The sequence below is a fragment of the Gopherus evgoodei genome, chromosome 3 (assembly GCF_007399415.2).
Source record: "Gopherus evgoodei ecotype Sinaloan lineage chromosome 3, rGopEvg1_v1.p, whole genome shotgun sequence".
Taxonomy (NCBI): domain Eukaryota; kingdom Metazoa; phylum Chordata; order Testudines; family Testudinidae; genus Gopherus; species Gopherus evgoodei.
This window is the reverse complement of record NC_044324.1, coordinates 108,642,673-108,664,311: the sequence shown is the minus strand read 5'-3', so window position 1 is coordinate 108,664,311 and position 21,639 is coordinate 108,642,673. Positions and strand designations below refer to the sequence as shown.

General features: G+C 43.3%; 1 protein-coding gene across 1 annotated transcript in view; it reads left to right on the top strand.

Moving 5' to 3' along the window:
- Nucleotides 1-9,916: 9,916 nt before the first annotated feature.
- LOC115649393 (vesicular inhibitory amino acid transporter-like) overlaps nt 9,917-21,639 on the top strand; it is a 38,316-nt gene continuing 26,593 nt past the window's right edge. Inside the window, exons 1-2 of the mRNA XM_030558335.1 lie at nt 9,917-10,533; nt 14,319-14,556. Coding sequence (XP_030414195.1) covers nt 9,917-10,533; nt 14,319-14,556 — 855 coding nt within the window. The remainder of the gene's footprint in view (nt 10,534-14,318; nt 14,557-21,639) is intronic.

Here is a 21,639-nt window from a genome sequence, read left to right as displayed (position 1 = left end):
TAGCACTTGTCCAACTTATGGAATCACTGAAGCAGCTGCCGGCCTGCCTCACCCTCACAGAAAAGGAGCTGCAGAAGTCTGGCATTGAGCCTTTATGGAAGTAGCTGAATCCACCCACCTGAAGAGAAACATCTGCATCAGCTTGTGGTGAGTCCTTCCAGGACTCATGCTGCACCACTCCTTCAATAACAGCTTCTAGAACACGATGGGCAGAAGTGCTACTTGTATTTATTTCATTTGAAATGACTAAAGACAGTAGTAGAATTTGTAACAGTGCTGTTATTAATAAAAGAACTCAAGCACTCAAAAAAAGCAAATGAACGTTACAGCGTACAAGTCTTAGACACACAGGTAGCCAGACTCACCTGGGAAGGCCATGTAACGTGTTTTAATACCAAACTATTAGTGTATTTTAATAGATTTAATTAGCACTATTTATAGGAGGTGTCATTTTACTTATGTTGTAGTTATGGTACTGGTTGTGCTAAGCCTATGAAGCTACTCAGTGTGAATGAGATGTTTCTAGAATATTCAGTCTGATGTGAGTACTGATAAAGCTGGTAAGTGCTGCACCTTAGGTCCTGATAACCATGACTTCATAGTATATTATTAAACATTACACTATTTAGTATGGGCCAGATTTTGACCCATGTGATCTCCAAAGCATGTACAGAGGGGAGAGTCTTCTCCCCAATTTAGTAGTGGCTATCTACCTCCTCTGCAGCCATCAAACCTCACCTCTCCCAAATTGAAATCCATGGCTCTGTGCTCCTCCCCTCTTCCTGCTGTATATTGAAGATGTGACTTGAGGAAGACTTAGAAATCCCATTGTGTATTGGGGATCTCCCCAGCAGACTGACAGATGGAGTGAGTGACCCAAAGAAACCCTGAAGCCAACTGACTGTGCCAAACTGAACACTATCAGACACTTTCATTGGGGGATGAGATTATGGCCAGCCACCCCATGATTAAGGCAGCTTGGAGTAAGTGGATAAAGCACAGTCCTGTGGAAGAGACTTCAGCTATGCTTCTCTAACTGAGAACAGGCTGGATGATTCAATTGAGCTCAGCTCTTTCTGGGAAGGTACTCTGTTCACGAAGAGCTGAGAAAGGATCAGGGGTGTCTCATTGGCTCCACTGCAAAAGGGGGTAAGAGGAGCTTCTGTGGTGGAGGGACAGGAGAAAAGATGGAGGAAACTGGAGAGAAAAGGAGAAGAGAAAAGGGAGCTGTAGAAAGGGTTAGAAAAGTGTAAGAATACACATGGAGATAGAATAAGGATAACTGAGAACAGAGAAAGAAGAAATAAGGCCTGGATTTAAAGGGGGAGAAGACAGAAGACAACTCAACCAGCTGGTGTGTTAGTAAAGGGGCTAGCAGATCATTCGAGGAAGGCAACCTGACTTGTAACTAGCTCCCATTTAAATCTTGGGAAGAGTGTAGGTGGTAAAATAGACAAGGGTGGAGGTGGATTAGTTGTAGCCAAAGAGGATGATAACAGCTGTATTTACTGGCTCCCATAGATCAAGAAACTTGTGCCAAGACAAAGCATGGAGGTTTAATTAGTCACATAGTCTTTGTTTGTGTAGCTCCAGATGTCGATGGTTATAAAATTGTCCAGTTTTACAGCCAAAGTATTTGTCTTGATGACCTCTTGCAGCAGTGAATTCCACATGCTGATTACCTACCTCCCCTCAAAAGGGGGCCAGGCTGGGGCCATCTCTAGGAGTGACTGGCCCCAGTTCAGGAATTATATGAATTTACTATTTCTTTGCTTAAGAGTATAAGATTTTATGTAAATTTAGCATAATAAATATGAAATTTGCCCAAGATTACCAACACATTTCTTTCAAAACACAACAGAAAAAGGTTTGGTCTTCCTTCCTTCCTCTGTTATTTGGGTCAATGAAACAGCCAGTGGAATTGCACTGGTGTAACTGGGAACAGAATTTGGACCACTGATTATGAAACCAAAGTGGTGACTGATGTAAGGGGGAGGAATAGCTCAGTGGTTTGCACATTGGCCTGCTAAACCCAGTGTTACAAGTTCAGTCATTGAGGGGGCCACTTAAGGATGAGACAAAATCAGTACTTGGTCCTGCTAGTTAAGGCAGGGGGCTGGACTTAATGACCTTTCAGGGTCCCTTCCAGTTCTTGGAGATATGCCTATTTATTATGTATAAAATGGAAAATCCATGTCCAGTAGTCAAAGAATAAGGACAAGCCTCTGTCTTGTCTATTTAGATTGTAAACTTTTTAGGGCAGGAATTGTTTACTATTATTTGATTTTAAGGCACCTAACATAAAGAAGTCCTGATTTCAGCTGGGGCCTCTGGTCAGTTCTGTAATATAAATAATAATGATAAAATCATTGAACTATGCTGGGCTGTATTGTCCTGTGCTATACTGTGATATGCTCTTCACTCTGACAGATTAATGAAGTTAGTTCAATAGGAGATTAGTCCAAAAATCCCAGAAGTTTTCTATTTATTCAGATTTAAGCATTTACCCTTCTATTCTGTCCTTCAATGTATTTGGTAGCCAGAAGGCACGAGCCTTCGCAAAAGTGTTTCATATAAGTTTGCATAAAGCCACCAGAATGTCGCTATTAAAATAGGTTTTAAATGTCATCATGAAAAAGTGAAAAACATATTTTTTAATAGTTGTTAAATTATTCTGCCTTACCAGACCTAGTAGTATGTAACTGGCTAGCAAGTAATCAAGGTGCCTAATCCAAAACCCGATGATGTTAATGGGACTCTTTTCATTGACTTCAGTGGCCTAGACACCTGGCCTAACCACAGGTAGGCAAATACAGTAGTTCTGTGTTCAGAAGTATCTGATCATTTCTGAGCCCATTTGCTCTTTCCCCAATGAAGATAACCACACTAAATACTGAACATATTGCAAAGGGGGAGGAGGAGGTGACCAAAACAGCACTTTGATTGATATCTTTATGACTTCTTTTGAAAACAGCACAAATAAATCCATCTATAAGCAGTGGGCAAACTACAATTTTTCATGTAATATATCAAATGTAAAATGAATAATAAGAGTGCTGCATTTAACATAATTCAGATTCTCAGTGAAGGGTGGTAAAGTAGTTCTTCTCCATATTTAATCTAATAAAAAAGGCTTTTAAAATGCTAATCACATGTTTCACCAGATTATACCTTCCACAGAAGGCTTAGTCAATGAATCAACCAAATGTTTTCTGCCCAGAAATGTAAACATCTACATCAACAATGCTTAGCTAGAAAGACAACATTGAATGGTACATAATAACTTTGAGATATTTAAATAGAAGGTACTATAGAAATACAAAGCACACAATATACATTGGTGAATTCAACCCAGCATTATCTCCGCTTCTCAGATCTGGAGACCAGAGTTGTTGAACATAAGAAACAGAGGGACACTATAGAGTAACTGACTTCAAAAGTGGCAACCTTGAGCCTTCATTTGTGGAAGGTGGTGTCATGATGGGAGGGAACCAAGGTGAATGGAGGAACAAATTCCCTTAGTTGATAGATGACCAACTTTTTATTTCTATTTTTCATGCACCCCTGAGATTACTCCAAGAGATGCTGATATGGTTGAGAGATGCAGACAGGCTATCGCAGTATGGGCCTCAGTCATTAGAAATATCGACAGATGAATATACTGTGACCATGAGAACTGTTTGCCAACTAGGAGCAAAACTGCTGAATTTCACCAGACATCTAGACTACATCTACACTATGCACCCCTTTTGGCTACGCATACGTAGCTACACACTGCAGTGAAAAGCTGGCTGCATCCACACCACAGTGTGTAGTTTCACATGCCAGTGAAAGGCTCTGGCATGGAGAGGCAGCAGTGAAAGGCTTCAGTAAGTTCAGTAGCTTCCTCCTGCCAGAGCTTTTTCCCTGCTGCCAGAGTATTTTCCTGTGGTGGAGGAAGGCTCCAGCTGTGGGGAGCTGCCAGAGCCTTTCTCCATTGCCTCCCTGCAACCAAAGCATTTCCCTGCTGCTAGGGTATTTCTGGAGAATGGCTGCAACAGCTGTGAGGCAGCCAGACATTACATGGATAAAAATATCAGTGTAATTGGGGAGGTACATCTTGGATGATTAGAGAGCTGTGTATGGTATGTACTTGGAAACGTACTCGCACCCTTCAGGCTTATACCACTGACATAGGGAGGTGTAGGAGAGAAGTCCTGGAAGTTAAATCTAGATTGCTAGGGAAAAGACTTAGGTCCAATTCCTCTACGGTACCTTTTTTTAAAAAAGCTTCCAGTTTCATGCATGAGGCCAACCAAATGGGGTGGGGAGGTTCTTCAGAGTTTCAGTGAAATGATGAGAAGATGGTGTAAACATGAGCCATTTCAATTTATTAGCCTGAGGAAAGCTTTTTGGAGAAGGAAGAGCCTGGGCTGCACCAAAGAGAAGAGATGGGCTCCACATTAACGTAAATGGAAACGCATGATTGGCACAGAAAATGGATCACTTTTTTTTGGGGGGGAGGGGTGATTTAAACTAGGAATTGGGAAAGCTGGCAGGTCCTGAGGAACACTCAGGTCAAAGACATATGCCAGGGAGATAATACAAATGACCTCTGTGTTCAGTACAGGATAGGACAGATTTTACAGCTAACTGGGAGACCAGTTTGGTTACATTGGTTCAAATAAGGGCATAATGTGACCTCATGAAGTTAAATTCAGAGCTAGTATAGGTAGGTAAACTTCTTAGTGAAATCAGCAGTTGCACTCACTTAAACCAGACCTTAATCTGGCCCCATATATACAGAGTAGCTGTTAAAATCCAGATCTGCTGCTGGAAATCCTGTTGGCAGGAAAGATATAGACACTGCTGGGGTTTACAAACCCTATACTGAGCACAGACAGAAGGGAGAGGAAAGTCTTCCCTGCTTACAGGCAACCAGGCTGGGCACACCCCAGCACAGCGGCCAGTACTGCCAATCCTGGAGGCATGCACTCACAGCTGGGACCAACATGGAAAACAAGCCCAGCTATAAAGGAAAGAGAACAGATTGAGAGAGCACTGGGAAGGCAGAAAGGCCTGAGGGATAGCAGAAGGCAACAGCTCCCATGCCAGAGTGACTCTATGAAACTGTCTAGGAGATAAAGGAAGACTGCAAGCCCTGGGGTTTAAGGGCTGTGTAATGGCATCAGCACCATCTCTTACAGGCACCCTCTTTCTGATCAGGGGTGAGCCAGATTTTCATTTAGTTCTTACAATAGGGTGGCACCCAACTCTCACGAGCATCCCCCTGACCAATAGTTGTACAACAGGTCTTCAATGACTCAGTCCTCTGGCTGAGTCACACACATTGCTCCCCTCCCTTTTGGAGTGTATAGTCTCTAGTTCTTTCACATGGCTCTGGTATTGGGCCATAGCATCAAAGTATCCTCCCCAGTGGCACTGTCTTCTTTAATACCCTAACAGGACAGTACCTCAGTACCTGCAGTTCATATCCTTTTGACAGCCCTCCCTGAACTCAGTCTTCAACCAGACCGGTAGGGCCAATCACCTGGTCTGGCTGGGTCCTGGGCTCAGTCTGCCCAGACTGACCTGTCTATGGTCTGCTGCTCTTCCAGACAGCTAGGCACACAGTCTTTGTACGCCTTCCCTGGGCTAAGTCCTGCGTCCAGTGAACTATCCATGGTCCTGTTGCTCTTCTGAGCACCTAGTTGTCCCTCTTCAAGCTCCAGGCAGTAACTGACAGCTTGGCCACTGCTGCTTTCTTTTATATGGCACTTATGGCCTCTGATTGGCTGCTCCAGTAGCTCCTCTGATTGGCTGCCTGGAGGACCTCTCCTCTTCTCTTTTCTGGGGCTGGGTGAGGTAGGCCATGCAGCCTCCATCAGGGGCCCTCTGGACTTAGTCCACCCGTCACAGGCTGATTGACTCATGTCAGGTTAAGTTGATGGACAGGGCTAATTTGAGATGAATAGAGGAAAAACAGCTAGGAGAAAACTGGGACCTGTAAAGAGACTGCCTCTAGAGCTCTTTACATTATGGTACCAGAAGTGAGGTTGAGTTTAATTGTCTCAGCAGAAAAGGGAAGCTCTGGAGATCAATCAGCTTCTGCTATGGCTGTCTGACTCAAGCACAGCAACAACAGAGGCAGCAACAACTGTTCAGACAGATGGCATTGCACCAGCAACAGTTGTTACAATGGATGGTGGACCTGGTACCAGCTGCAACTCCTCAGGGTCCCACCACTTTCCCCTACACTTCAGGGAACCACTCATTCTTGGCACCTTTTGCAAGAGTGACCATGACCTCTCAATGGCCCCCAGCCACGTGGGCAATCTGGCTTGCTCCACTCCTCACTGGGGAAACCCAAGCAGCATCTTAGGGACTTGAAGATGCAGCAGCCCAGGACTGTTAATAGGTGAAGTCTACCATTTTACACTTAGAAAATTTGTGGACAATACCAACCTGGGTGGGGTTGCAAGTACTTTGGAGGATAGGATTCAAATTCAAAATGATCTGGACAAACTAGAGAAACGGTATGAAGTAAATAGGATGACATTCAATAAGAACAAATGCAAAGTACTCCACTTAGGAAGGAACAAGCAGTTGCACACATACAAAATTGTAAATAACTGCCTAGGAAAGAGTACTGATGAAAGGGATCTGGGGGCCATAGTGGATCACAAGCTAAATAAGAGTCAGTGTAACACTGTTGCAAAAAAAAGCAAACATCATTCTGGGATGTATTAGTAGGAGTATTGTAAGCAAGACACAAGAATTACTTTTTCTACTCTACTCTGTGCTGATTGGTTTGAGTATTGGCCTGCTAAACCCAGGGTTGTGAGTTCAATCCTTAAGTGGGCCATTTGGGAATTTGTCCTGCTTTGGGCAGGGGGTTGGACTAGATGATCTCTTGAGGTCCCTTCCAACCCTAATAATCATGATTCTATGATTAGGCCTCAAGTGCAGTACTGTGTCCAGTTCTAGGTGCTACATTTCAGGAAATATGTAGACAAATGGAAAGAGTCCAGAGAAGAGCAACAAAAATGATTAAAGATCTAGAAAACATGACCTATGAGGGAAGATTGAAAAAAAACGGGTTTGTTTAGTCTGGAGAAGAGAAGACTGAGAAGGGACATGATAACAGTTTTCAAGTACATAAAAGGTTGCTACAAAGAGGAGGGAGAAAAATTGTTCCTCTTAACCTCTGAGGATAGGACAAGAGGCAATGGGCTTAAACTGCAGCAAGGGAGGTTTAGGTTGGACATTAGAAAAAACTTCCTAACTGTCAGAGTGATTAAGTACTGGAATAAATTACCTAGGGAGGTTGTGGAATCTCCATCACTGGGATTTTTAAGAGCAGGTTGGACAAACACCTGTCAGGGATGGTCTAGATAATACTTAGTCCTCCCTTGAGTGCAGGGGACTGGACTAGATGACTTCTCGAGGTCCCTTCCAGTTCTATGATTCGGGGGTTCTGGGAGAGGACAAAAACTCAAGAACTTCTAGACTCTCCCCAAACCTCTAGAGAAAGCAAGGCTATAAATAGTAACATTTTCTCATGGTGAATTTTGCTTACTTTTTTTTTATCCTCCTTGCTTCCACTTTGTAATGTTTACTCTCACTCTCTCTCTCTCTCTCTCATGGCAAACAGGCAGGCACCATTGACAGATGTGGCTACTGTTGGTGTAAACAAACAAATCTGGTTCTGCTTTACAGCAAGAGTTACTGTCTATGTATGAATACAATTTTGAAGCAGATGCAACAGATTTTAAGTCAGGACATTTTTCTCCCCTATTTCCCACTCTATTGTAGAGAAGAGCAACATACCGGTATCTGGGTATACATTTAGTATTTTGTGAAGTAGTCAAGTTGATCACAAAGAAGAGCTACAAGTGATCACCATTTAGAAGCTTCAACATGCACTGACAAGGACCCTAACCTAATTACCTCCTGGCCTAGAAGGAAGAAGTCCCAGAGAGAGAGGTGATAAAGGCAACCCCCTTCATAGGCATAATGAAGATGACAGACTCTGTAGTCAATCCAGAAGATGCTTCAGAACAGCATTCCATAGGCCAAAATGAGACAGCCTCTCTGCAACTGGACCCAGAGAGGCTAACAGGCTTCTTGGATTTCTGCATGGAGCAAAAAAATTATGATACTTTGAGCCGGGTCATTGAACAAGAAGCAGTGATAGACGATGGGAAGGTGGACCGCCTGAGGGCATGGCCATACCCTCATTTTTGTCATTAAGACAGACTTGTCATATCATGTAGATAGTGTTTTGCATTTTCAGTTTTCACCAATTTTCACCAATAAATTACGAGCTTTTTTATTAAAGGAGTTTGGTTTTTACTGCTTTATACCAGTTTATCAATCTACTCAATATTTTTGGGGGTACTTTTTTTAAAAAACATGAATGCTTTATGCGATTGTTATGTCCTGGAGCTCTGAGGCTGAAGCAGTTCTACAGTGTAAAACAGAGGTCAGCAACCTTTCAGAAGTGGTGTGCCAAATCTTTGTTTATTCACTGTAATTTAAGGTTTCACGTGCCGGTAATACATTTTAACAGTTTTAGAAGGGCTCTTTCTATAAGTCTATAACATATAACTAAACTATTGTTGTATGTAAAGTAAATAAGGTTTTTAAAATGTTTAAGAAGCCTCATTTAATTAAAATGCAGAGTCCCCTGGACCGGTGGCCAGGACCTGGGCAGTGTGAGTGCCACTGACAATCAGTTTGCGTGCCGCCTTCGGCACACGTGCCATAGGTTGCCTACCCCTGGTGTAAAACATAGAACACACACGGTGGAAGTTTGAAAAATCAAACAATGTTAATATCACACTATGACTGGCTCACAAGGAGATGTTGCCCACCTATTTCTTTGAGTCCATTTAGTGTGGTGCTGAATTCAAATAATCAATCATCTGCAGATAAAGATAAGGTAAAAAGGTAAAGATGAGGTGAAAACACAAATCTATGCCTGAATACCAACAAGAAAATCAGTGCTTAGAAAATTTCAAGAAAAGTAGACTGGAGTGAAGAGGATGCATTGTGCTGCAAGTACTGCAGCACTGAGGTCAGTGCTCGTGCTGACAGAATAAAGGAGAATGTCGAAAGCAAGCTTAAAGAAGAAAGTGAACTTTGGGATAAACAGTCACCATGGCTTTCACTGCGGCTTTAATGAAAGGGAGAAGACACAGCATGATTGTGTCAATGAATTTGTGCATGCTCTTTGTTTTGTCAGACAATCGCTGTTAATTGTAGAGAGGCCTATTGGTGACTTTGTGAGATAATACTGTGCAGCAGCAAAAATTCTTCCAAATGCAGACAACCTCACGTGTAAGTATCTGAAATAAAATGATGATATTTTAGTATCTAGACTGATGGAACGAACTGATGGAAATGTGGTGTCTAGTCTGATTTTTGATGAGTCTCCTGATGTTTGAACTGTCCAATTCTTGGCCTTTTGTTTTTGATTTCAAAGTGAATAAACCTGCACTGTTTTGTGCTGATGTGACATTCATCCTCTCTGCTGATAGCCATTTTGTCAATGCAGCAATAACTGACATGTTTGATATGTACCAACTAACTTGGGAAAATCTGGCTACAACTAACACAGATTCTGTTTCCTACATGCTAAATTTGCACAGGAGATTAAACTCAATCAGAAACTGGAGCTGCTTTATACTACCTGCCCTACTCACCTAATTAGTATTGCACTGTCAGTAGCTACTGGTACAGAAGAAATGAAAGACGTGAAATCTTGCATCATTGGATCTGGAGCCATTTTCAAGCATGCAAACAAGTTTAAGGCTTTGTTTTACAGAGTGTGAGATGAGTGCAAAGCCAACTGCCAATTACCCCTGGTGTACCACATAGGTGAATGAGCTTGTATTTCACTGCCTGTCTTGTAAATAATGCACAGACTGGGCTAATGTGTCTCCTGGAGCATCCTGAGTTTGTTGGTTCTAAAGCAGAAACTCTGAAGAGACTTGCAAATAACCAAAATGACCACCAGACTCTGCACACCAAGGTAATATTCATTGTTGAAAACTTGGAATCACCATGTGACACACAGAAAACATTGGAGTTTTCTCTGATTACTGTCAACATGTTTGTCAATTCAGATGTTTTCTGGATCCTGACAACCAAAATCACAGCTGAAATGAGCACAAAAGCTTCAAGAGAAACATACAGTGAGAAAACCCAGCTGTTTTTGAAAATCCTTATGATCCGAGAACACAAGAAAACCAAAAATGCATTCAAAACCAATGCTTACAAGAAATGGGGGATGACTGTAGCCCATAAACTGATCCCCAAAATGTTTGGTGCTAAAGATTCTTTTTGGAATGTCATCCAGGTGTTGCACCCCTTCCTCAGGGTGAATTTTGCAGCAGACCATGACTGTTGTTCCAGAATGTTTCAACTATTTGCCACTAAAGGTGAAATCTCAAATCTGAACATGCCTAACCCTGATAATATGAAACTAGATGTGCTGGCTTTTTGGACCAGTCATCAAAACACATTTCCCATCTCCAGCAAATTGGCAAGGTGAGCTTTGGGTGTACCCCCTGGATCTATTGATGCAGAGCACTTATTTTCAAAGTTGGATTACCTCCAAGACAGCAAGAGGCCCTATATGAGTGAGGATACTTTGAAGAAAATTATGCAAGGGTATACAAACCAGGATTTCTGGAAACATTCCTAGTTCAGAGAGACAAAAAATACCTTTGTACATTAAAAAAAGGTTTCGATTATACTGTAGTAAAATGTGTATACTATGAAAAGTCCCTGTCTCTCCTCCCCACTCCCCCGATTTTTTTAATTCTAGTTTTAACCTGATTTCATCCTGGTTTTAATGTTTGGAAAATAAACACTGATAAATTCCCTGAATTTTTTTTACAAATAAAAACTGAAAATGCAGAACATCTAGACCAGGACAAGCAGAGGCATGAGATATGGATGCAATTACTTCTGCCCTGGTTATATCATCTTGAGCTCCTACAGTTAGTGCACACAGTACTATGTGCAGGACACCTTGGGAAGGATAAGACAAAGTCTAGGATCCTGACCCAATACTTTTGCCCAGGGTCCTTAAAGAAGTTGAGAATGTATGTGTGTCATGCTTCAAATGCTAACTAGTGGTCACCAAAGGAGTCCCATGGACTCTACTAGTACCCTTTCCCTTGATGGAGATCTTCTCTAAATGAACAATAATCATTCTTATATGCCTCCTAGAGAAGAGTACTTCTGGACACCAGCATATCCTTGTTATCATGGATTTGGTCACCCAATAGCCAGAAGTGATACCATTCCATACAATGATGACAAGACTATCACTAATGAGCTGCTGAAGGTCTTTGCCTGGGTAGGGATTCCCAAAGAGATCCTGATGGATGAGGGAACCAGTTTTACAATCTGGCTGATAAGAGAGTTTTGTGGCCTACTAAAAGTCAAAGCATTATACACATCTGTAGGGTCCTAGCAATTTCACAATCGTAGGGTTTTAAAAATCACAGATTTCATGATTTCAGCTATTTAAGTCTGAAATTTCATAGGGTTGGAATTGTAGGGGTCCTAACCCAAAAAGGAGTTGTGGGGGGAGGTTGCAAGGTTCTTGTAGGGGGGATTGCAGTACTGGTACCCTTACTTCTGCACTGCTGCTGGTGACAGCACTGCCTTCAGAGCTGGGCAGCAATGGCTGCTGGCCAGGAGCCCAGCTCTGAAGGCAGGGCCACTGCCAGCAGCAGCACAGAAGTAAGGATGGCATGGTAATGGTATTGCCATTCTTCAGCACTGCAGCCTGCAGAGCTGGGCCCTCAGTCAGCAGCTGCCACTCTCTGGCTGCCCAGCTGTGAAGGCAATAGGGAAGAAGTAAGGATGACATGGTATGACATTGCCACCCTTACATCTGTGCTGCTGCTATTGGGGCGCTGCCTTCAGATCTGGGTGCCAGGCCAACAGCCACGACTCTCTGGCGGCCCAGCTCTGAAGTCAGCGCAGAAGTAAGGGTGGCAATACTACAACCCCCAAAAAATAGCCTTGTGACCCTCTGCAATTTCCTTTTGGGTCAGGACCCTCAATGTGAGAAACGCTGGTCTCCCCCATGAAATCTGTATAGTATAGGGTAAAAGCACACAAAAGACCAGATTTCATGATCTGTGACGCGTTTTTCATGGCTGCGAATTTGGTAAGGCCCCTACACATCTGTGTACCATCCATAGACAGATGGCCTAGTGGAAGACTTAATCAGATGGTAGAGAGAATTCTCAAGAAATTCATTATCCAAGACTCATAACATTGGGACCAACTACTCCTGACTCTTCTCCATTAAGGAAGTATCACAAGTTTTGACCGCATTTTCACCACTGCAAGTGTTATATGGGCAACCGCCAAGAGGTATAATAGACCTGGTGAGAGAGACATGGGAAAGCCAGGCTCCAACCACCAAAAACCTTGTACAATATGTCTTAAAGTTACATGAGAGACAGGAAGCTACGGGGCCCTATGCTACAGGAAGGAGCACACGTACAAAAACAGTTATATTATAATAAAGGGGCATGACTATGTGCCTTTCAATCCGGGAACAGAGTTCTATTGCTTCTTCCAATCTCTGAATCAAAGCTGATGGCCAAGTGGCAAGGCCTTTATGAGACGGTAAAGGAGGTAGGAACTGCAAACTATTTAATCAGACAAAAGCAAGAAATGGTGGGAAGGAATGACAAAATAACCATGTAAATTTGCTGAAGCCAAGGAATGCCACTTCATCATGCCATATGCTGAGGAACTGGGACCCCAAATTAGAGATTGCCTGAAAGAAAGCTCAGTGCCCCTCTGAGAGAACCTAACCAGAAGCAAAAAAAACCACAAAACAGGCACTCCAATTGGTGGCCACTTTTACAAAGATATTCTCAGCCCACCTTGGGAAGATATACATGGGCCACAATCACATTAATATGGAACCCAGTAAAGTAATACAGAAGAGCTGCAACCAATCCCCCAAAAATTGAGGAGGGCTATCAAGAAAGAGTTCAAGGTCATGTCAGAACTTGGGTTATCCCAAAGTGACTGGAGAAGTCCTTTTGTGCTGGTTCCAAAGTCAGATGACTCACTACATTTCTGTATAGACTTCAGAAAGGTTAACAGTTTCAGAATTTGATGTCTACCCCATGCCTTGGGTAGACGAACTCAGACTGGATTTAACAAAGGGATACTGGCAGATTTCCTTAACACCAGACTCACAGGAGAAGATTGCTTTTCTCTGCAGAAAACGGACAGAGGTGACACTAAAAATCAGTGAATCCTGCAACTACACTCCCTTTATTTTCCGTCCTTGCACAAATCCCAGATGCTTCTCCATGAAAGTAAGGGAAACAAAATAGATATCGTTTTTATGGTCTTATGGTGTGTAAAGACTTTATTTATAGCCCTGGAATGAACAGACAGAGCTAAACAGCATTAAAAAAATTCTGCTCTCTCTCCTCAGAAAAATACTATGAAATAGAAATGGTTATCAATATGCTAGAAGTTTTTAAACTTTTAGCTTATGTTTTTAAAACATTTTTAAAGTTCTACTGACCTCTGTAGACACTAAATAAGAGCAGAAAATTCTCACATCTGGAGAAGTAGGTAGTTATTTATACATATTTTTCCGTTGTTCTCTATTTAATTTTGAATAAATTATTCTTTTTAAAGTTGTTGTGCTATTATAACTCTACACATGAATGATATAATTTGGTCTAAATATGATGGGACTACTTAGCTCATGGACAATGTAATAAACCTTAATTTAACCCAGCAGTAGCCTGCTCTATTAACTTCTATGTATATTACAGTCATTTTGTTTGTATCAGTCAGTCAGTGCTGCTTTTCAATGCAGTAGGTTGGGGGTTTTTTGGAGGAATATTTACTTGTATTGAAAAACATGCTTGCATAATTTCCAGAAACAGATTCTTGCAACCACTTGTAGCTTCTTCACGAGTGACTGATCTATGTACTTACCATAAGTAAAAGGATTTGAATTGTAAATTTCAGCTTGCAGGCTACTAAACCTCATTGACTCTGAGTAGCACCTTGAAGACCCTGGGTATGTTCCTTTAGTTTGGCATTTGAAACTGACACAAATAAAAGACTGAAGGCCAACAGACCTCATAAATCATAGCTACAGTGTCAATGCCAATCTAACAAAGGGACTAATAACACACAACTACTGCAAAAAATAAAGACAGCCAGGAAAAGATTTTATTTTAATAGCTGGTATTCAGGATGGCTTACCTGAAGCAGGCTCTTTCATCTCTTCCCCATTGCTTTAGGGGTACACAATCCCTATTTTTCAGGCTGGTGAAATGGGAAGGTTGCCTAGATGCTGATGAAGAAAATGTGAATTTTGCCAGAAGGGATGAGCTTAACCAGACCCACAGCGAGGAAAAAGAGGAACAAGATGCTACCATGACCCTTGAGTTTAATGTGTCCCACCAGGACCCAGGATATCAATCCAACGCTCACATGCAAGGTGCCCAGATCAAACTGATCACCACTTGGGAAGCTGGATGGAATGTTACCAATGCTATTCAGGTAAAATGCTTATCTATTCACATTAATCATAATTTTAAACACTTACTCAGTTTTGTTTTGCTTTAACTATATCATCATTTCACAGCATTCAGAAGGTTTTTTATTTCATCTCAGATGGTGGATTAATTTATTACTGACATATTTAAACTTTTTTTTACATGAAACTCACACTTTTAAAACAGGGAACAAAGGTCAAAAGGGAGTCCTGGGGGAAGTAGGGACATTATCAAAAGATAGAAAGATTCTGAAAATAATTAAACAAGGTAAAAATAAAGAGATACTAACTGCTTCTGTGGGTTTGGAATTGCCTTTCCATGTGTACATTTGTATTCAGAGAAAATCAGCAAGTTAAAGAAGGTGGAAATAAATCTGAGATACAATATGTAAATCTCACAAAACCAGAGACAATGTGTTTAAGATCAGTTTCATCTCAGGTCTAACTTAACTGATGACTATGAATTTGGACCAAAGAGAATAATAATAAAATAACACTTTTTATTAGACATCAAATTTAAACTTGGTTCCATAATTTTCTTGATGGAAAAAGTGTTTTTTTCATATCCATAAATTTCTTTTAAAAACTGCTTTTTCTCTCCCACCTCCTTTTCATTTGAGACATCATACAGTAAGAAACAAATGTCTACAGATATATTTCACATTTAGCATTGTTTATACACTAATCAGTAGCTCGCTTGCAAATTTTCATGACACCTTAAATACGGAAAAAAAACAAAAAAAACAGTTCTTCCACTGTTGTTGACACTCTGATAACTTTAGTGGACATTTTTTTGTTCGTCCTCTTCTACTCCCCCCCCCCAACAATCTTTTAAACATTATGTATGTCTCAATGAAGTTTCCATGCTATATCTAATTTAAAATGAATACAAATACAATAAAATTTAAGTCAAAGTAACATATCATATTCTAAATGTGTTTAACTAGGAACATAGACTTGCAATCCTAATACAACAATGGAAATATATTTTGGTGACAAGTCAGTTCTTGCAGCCTCTCAGCATGGTCTGTCAATCAGCACAATGGGCTCGGGGTGAAATCCTGGCCCCAGCACAGTCAATGGGAGTTTTGTCATTGACTTTAATGAAACCATTTCACTTTTGAGATTAAGGGACTTTGTTTCTAGATCCACTTTTATCAATGCCTTGTTGTGTGACTTTTGTCAGGTCACTTAACCTCTCTACTATTGTTTCCACATCTGAAAAATGTAGGTAATAATTTCAGTCGCTCAAAGTAGTTTAAGACTCCTGGATCTATTTAAATATAATATTATATTATTAATTGTTATAGATTCCAGTATAGAACTAGATATTTAGCAATACAGTAGCAGATTATTAAAAGATTATTAAAAGATTTTTTAAAAGGACAAAGTAGCTAATCAGTTCAGGAAGAAGGCCTTCAATGAGGGTCTGGCTACACCGCAGTAAATATCCTGTGGCTGGCCCAGGTCAGCTCACTCAGGCTTGCAGATGACCAGTGATGAGCTGCTAAAATCTTAAAAACTAGTTCCCTATAAAAAGTTCTGATTTAAGGGATGTGCCACAGCATTTTTGTACCAATAGCGTTACCATACATCCATATTTTCCCGGGAGGAATTTTCCTAGACAGCAATTTAAGAACCGAAAAGCCTGACATGTCCAGGAAAATACGGATGTATGTTAACCCTACCTAAAGTTCTTTTTTAAAAAGATGGGCTTGAACTAGAACTGAGTTCAGTTTCACATGTGTGGGTCACTGCCACTCCCTGGGGGTGTGCTAGGGTGACCAGGTGTCCCAATTTTATAGGGACAGTCTCAATTTTTGCGTCTCTTTCTTATATAAGCTCCTATTACCCCTCACCCCGTGTCCCGATTTTTCACACTTGCTGTCTGGTCACCCTAGGATGTGCACATGTGTGGGTCCCAGCTGCTCTCTGCACCCCCTCATTGAAGCAGGTGTGCAGGGTTACTGCCCTGAGAACTGCAGGGCACCAGTGGACATGAGGCTGGCTGCAGACAGGGGAATGGGGCAGGGTTAGCTGGAGGCAGGGAGTGTAACATGGGCTGGCTGCAACAGGAGCTGGCTGTGGGCAGGTGATGCAGATGGGCTGACTGCGGGCAGGGGCTGTGGCAGGGGCTGGCTGCAGGTGGCTGTGGGCAGGGGGCAGCTGCGGGCAGAGTGTGTGGCAGGGGGGTGGCTGCGGGCAGGGGGTGTGGCAGGGGGTGGCTGTGGCAGGGGGTGGCCGCGGCAGGGGGTGGCTGTGGGCAGAGGGCGGCTGTGGCAGGGGGTGGCTGCGGGTGGCTGCAGGCAGAGGGTGGCTGTGGCAGAGGCTGGCTGTGCCGGGGGCTGGCTGCGGGTGTCTGTGGCAGGGGGTGTCTGTGGCAGGGGGTGGCTGCAGGTGTCTATAGCAAAGGGTGGCTGTGCCAGGGGGTGGCTGTGGGCAGAGGCTGGCAGTGGGCAGAGGGCGGCTGTGGCATTGGGTGGCTGCGGGTGGCTGCAGGCAGAGGGTGGCTGTGGCAGAGGCTGGCTGTGCCGGGGGCTGGCTGCGGGTGTCTGTGGCAGGGGGTGGCTGCGGGTGTCTATAGCAGAGGGTGGCTGTGCCAGGGGGTGGCTGTGGGCAGGGGCTGGCAGTGGCAGAGGGTGGCTGTGGGCAGGGGCTGGCAGTGGGAGGGGGTGTGGGCAGGGGGCGGGGGGGCAGTACTCACACAGGGAGAGTGGCTGGGAGCAGTCCGAGCAGCAGGACGCAGCTGGGGACTCATCAGGGAGCAGCAGGAGCCCCAGCGCCAAAGGTCCAAGGAGCAGCAGCAGCACCAGGGCCAGGAGGCAGCCCGCAGTGCATCTTAGCGCCCCTGGCCGCCGAGAAGAGGAATACAGGCTTCCCAGCCTGAGCCCATCAAAGCTTCCCTTGCAGGGAAGCCAGTTAACAAGCGGTTCTAAAACTGCTTCTAAATTTAACAACCATTCCTGTGAACCAGTGAAAATCGGTTCCAGCTCACCCCTGCAGATGAGGGCTAGGGTAGGAGGGCTGTTCAGGCTGTAAGGCAATAAAATTGCAGTGTAGACATTTGGTCTTGGGCTGGTGCCCAGCTCTGAGACCCCATGAGGCAGGAGAGTCCCCAATCCAGGTTCCAGCAGAAGTCTGAACATCTATATTGCAATTTTATAACCCCACAGCCCAAGCGCCGCAAGTCCGAGTCAACTGACCCAGATGAACTGTGGGTGTTTTGTTGCAGTGTAGACGTGCCCTGAGTGTCTACAGCTTTAAACCCTGCTACTTAGTCTTGCTTGGCCCAGTATTTAAAACAGAACACAACAGCAAAAGGGGACAAGCTACAGTTTTTCTGTGTTTTGTTTATGGGGGAGCATGAAGGTGGCAAAGTAGGGAATAATTATTTATTTACTAACACGGTTGGAGTTTTCTAATGGATATATTGTATGTGGGTAAGTGCAACAGAGCAGATGTGAAATACATTTTGTGTTTTCTTGAACTTCTCTGAAGTATGAAAAAAAACCTTTATGTCTGGTTAGGGGAATACTATAAAATATGTATCTAAGGCAGAAAAAAATATTGAGTTGGCACAGCTCACTGAACATATAAGAATTTGAGGGAATTTCTATGCAAACCTTATAAGGGAAAAACCAGGAGTTATGAATAGATTGATTAAAGCAATCAGAATGCTCTTGACAGGTGGAAACAAGCTCTGTTAAAATGGGAATGACAGTTGTTTTTGCCTTACCCAGAGGAAAGGGCAATGATATTTTGCATGGCAATTAGAGATAAATGTTTAAGTTGAATTTGAAAACACTCTAAGCACTTATTTAAGTGCACACAATTAATCCACAAATGAAATTATATTATAATCTGGAATTATTTTAAAGATAAGTAACTTTTTGGTCATTATGAAATTCAATAAAGGGGACTTTTTTAGATTGCTTATTAAATAGTACTTATTTGCATTGGAAATGTTGAAGTTTTTTCCTTCAACTGAAGAATGTGAAATTTTGATGATAGTGTTGTTTATGTAAATGATTATTTCAGACATTTAAAGTCTCCAAGGAAACATGTTTCATATTCTTCCACTGTACATGCAAATGAAAACCTGTGTGCAGTTAAAACTACATTTAAGAAAAGACATAACCCAAAATTATAAAATAAAGGGATGAAGAAAAGTATACTCTGGCAGAGCGGTTCAAGTTATACTTCTAGCTAGCAATAAAATGGCAAACTTTTACACTGGTTTTCACAGTAGTCTAGATTCTAACAATATGGTAGGACACCTCTACCTCAATATAATGCTGTCCTCGGGAGCCAAAAAATCTTACCACGTTATAGGTGAAACTGCCTTATATCAAACTTGCTTTGATCCACCGGAGTGCGCAGCCCCGCCTCCCCGGAGCACTGCTTTACCGCATTATATCCAAATTCGTGTTATATCGGGTCGCGTTATATCGAGGTAGAGGTGTACCAAAGGAGTCTTTAGATACCAACAGCATGGAAGAGGAGTGTATTCAGAAGAGATGACGTGGTGTGCTAAAGAAAAATAATGTCAAAATAAAAGTCCCACTAAGCCTACTGTGTCCGAAGTAGTTCAAATGGGCAGAAAACAGCTATTAGGAAGATGTAAAATAAAGTATCCCATCACTACTTTAACTTATAACCCAATTGAGATGGGCTTCCCCAGAACTCTCAGCAGCACAGACAAAGCTCAGGGCTGCAGAAAACTCATCTGTCCTACCAAACAGTTTCAAAGTGCTTTCAATAGTGTGAAACTCACTCCTTTTTACATTTAAAATATAGTTGGGATGGGTTCCCCCTTGGGTGCCACCTGGACTGGGGTATCACTGAGCCATCTGACCCACCAGCCAGGGCTCCCTCTCACACGGTATTGCCATGACAAATTGCAAAGCTCCTCCAAGCTTGCACTTTCACCAGCATTCACACAGATAGGGACACACCCAGCTGCAGTCACTTACAAGCTCTCTAAGCACCAGCCTCAGACCAGTGTTCCCTCTAATTTTTTCCATCGATGTGTGGAATGAATTTTGTTACGTTCACCAGTATGGAGGTAAAGTGTGATGTGAGAATAACAAAATTTATGTAGCAGGTTGGGGCTAAGGGGTTCAGAGTGCGAGAAGGAGCTCAGGGCTGGGAGCAGAGGGTTGGGGTGCAGGGGCTGATGGCTCCAGCAGGGGGTGTAGGCTCTGGAGTGGGGCTGGAGCTGAGGGGCTCAGGGCTGGGGAAGAGGGTTGGAGTTCAGGCTAGGTGAGCTGTAGATAGGGATGTTGGCTCTGGGGTGGAGCCAGGGATGAGGGGCTCAAGGGCGGGGCAGAGGGTTGGGGTTTGGGGAGGTGAAGGTGCCATCTGGAGGTGTGGGCTCTGGGGTGGGGCTGAGGAGTTTGAGGTACACTGGGGCTCCCCAGGGCTATGGTGGGGAGAGAGGACTCCCCCCAGGCCTCTCTCCCTGCAGCAGCACCTGGGCTGGGGGGGAGGGGCACCTGTCCCCTGGCAGGTTCAGGACTGGGCTGGGTCAGGGCCAGGGGAAGGGTGCCTGTCCCTCAGCCACAGCAGGTTCAGGGTCAGGCTGGGTCAGGGCTGAGGGAGGGGCACCTATCCCCCGGTCGCAGCAGGTCTGGGGCTGGGCTGGGTCAGGGCCTGGGGAGGGGCACCACAGCAGGTTCAGGGCTTGGAGAGAGGCATCTCTCCCCACCACAGCCCTGAGCGCCTGCATGGCACTTTATAGGCAACTGCATGGCTGTGTGGCCACACAGCTTAGAGGGAACTTACCCTAGGACCCCAGAGCAGTACCATCCTGCCTTGGTCAAATCTGGACAGAATATGGTTTTAAACCCAGTCTGCCTCTCCGTCAATGTGAAGAGGACCATACACACTAGTAATAATCAAGCTGAGATTTTCCCTAGACACCTTAGTCAAATGCACAGTGGTTTGGATTAAAATATAAAATAAGTTTATTAACTAGAAACAGATAGATTTTAAGTGATTATAAGTGATAGCAAACAGTTCAAAGCAGATTACCTAGTAAATAAACAAAACCACAAACTGATCTTAATATACTAGATAGGTAGGATATTGTCATGGTATAATTCCCCACTCTGAACCTTAGCGTCCAAGAGATGGGGTACCAGCATGAATTTCTCTAAGCTCAATTACCAGCTTAGAACCTGTAGCGCTGCCACCAACCAGGAATTTCAGTGCCTGGTACACTCTGGTCCCCCCAAAACCTTGCCCGGGGACCCCCAAGACCCAGACCCTCTGGATCTTACCACAAGGAAAGTAAACCCTTTCCCCCACCGTTGCCTCTCCCAGACTTCCCCTCCCTGGGTTACCCTGGAAGATCGCTGTGATTCAAACTCCTTGAATCTTAAAACAGAGAGGAAAATCCACCTACACCCCTCCTTCTTTATCCCCCTCCCAGACTCTCCCTGAGAGAGAAAGTAATCCTAACACAGAGAGAAAATTAACCTCTCTCTCCCCCTTCCCTCCTTTCTCCCCACCAATTCCCTGGTGGATCCAGACCCAGTCCCCTGGGGTCTCACCAGAATAAAAAAAACAATCAGGTTCTTAAACAAGAAAAACTTTTAATTAAAGAGAGAAAAGCAGTAAAAATTATCTTTGTAAATTTAAAATGGAATAGGTACAGGGTCTTTTAGCTATAGACACTGGGAATACCCTCCCAGCCTAAGTATACAAGTACAAATTAAAATCTTTTCAGCAAAATACCAATTTGGACTCCTTTCAGCGAAATACACATTTGAACTCCTTCCAGCCAAATACACATTTGCAAATAAAGAAAACAACCATAGGCCTAACTTGCTTTATCTACCTAGTACTCACTATTCTGAACTTATAAGAGCCTGTATTGGAGCGATTGGAGAGAAACCTGGTTGCACCTCTGGTCCCTCTGAGCCCCAAGAGTGAACAACAACCAAAAACTAACAGCACACACAAAACTTCCCTCCCTCAAGATTTGAAAGTATCCTGTCCTCTGATTGGTCCTCTGGTCAGGTGACAGCCAGGCTCACTGTTCTTGTTAACCCTTTCCAGGCAAAAGAGATATGAAGTACTTCTGT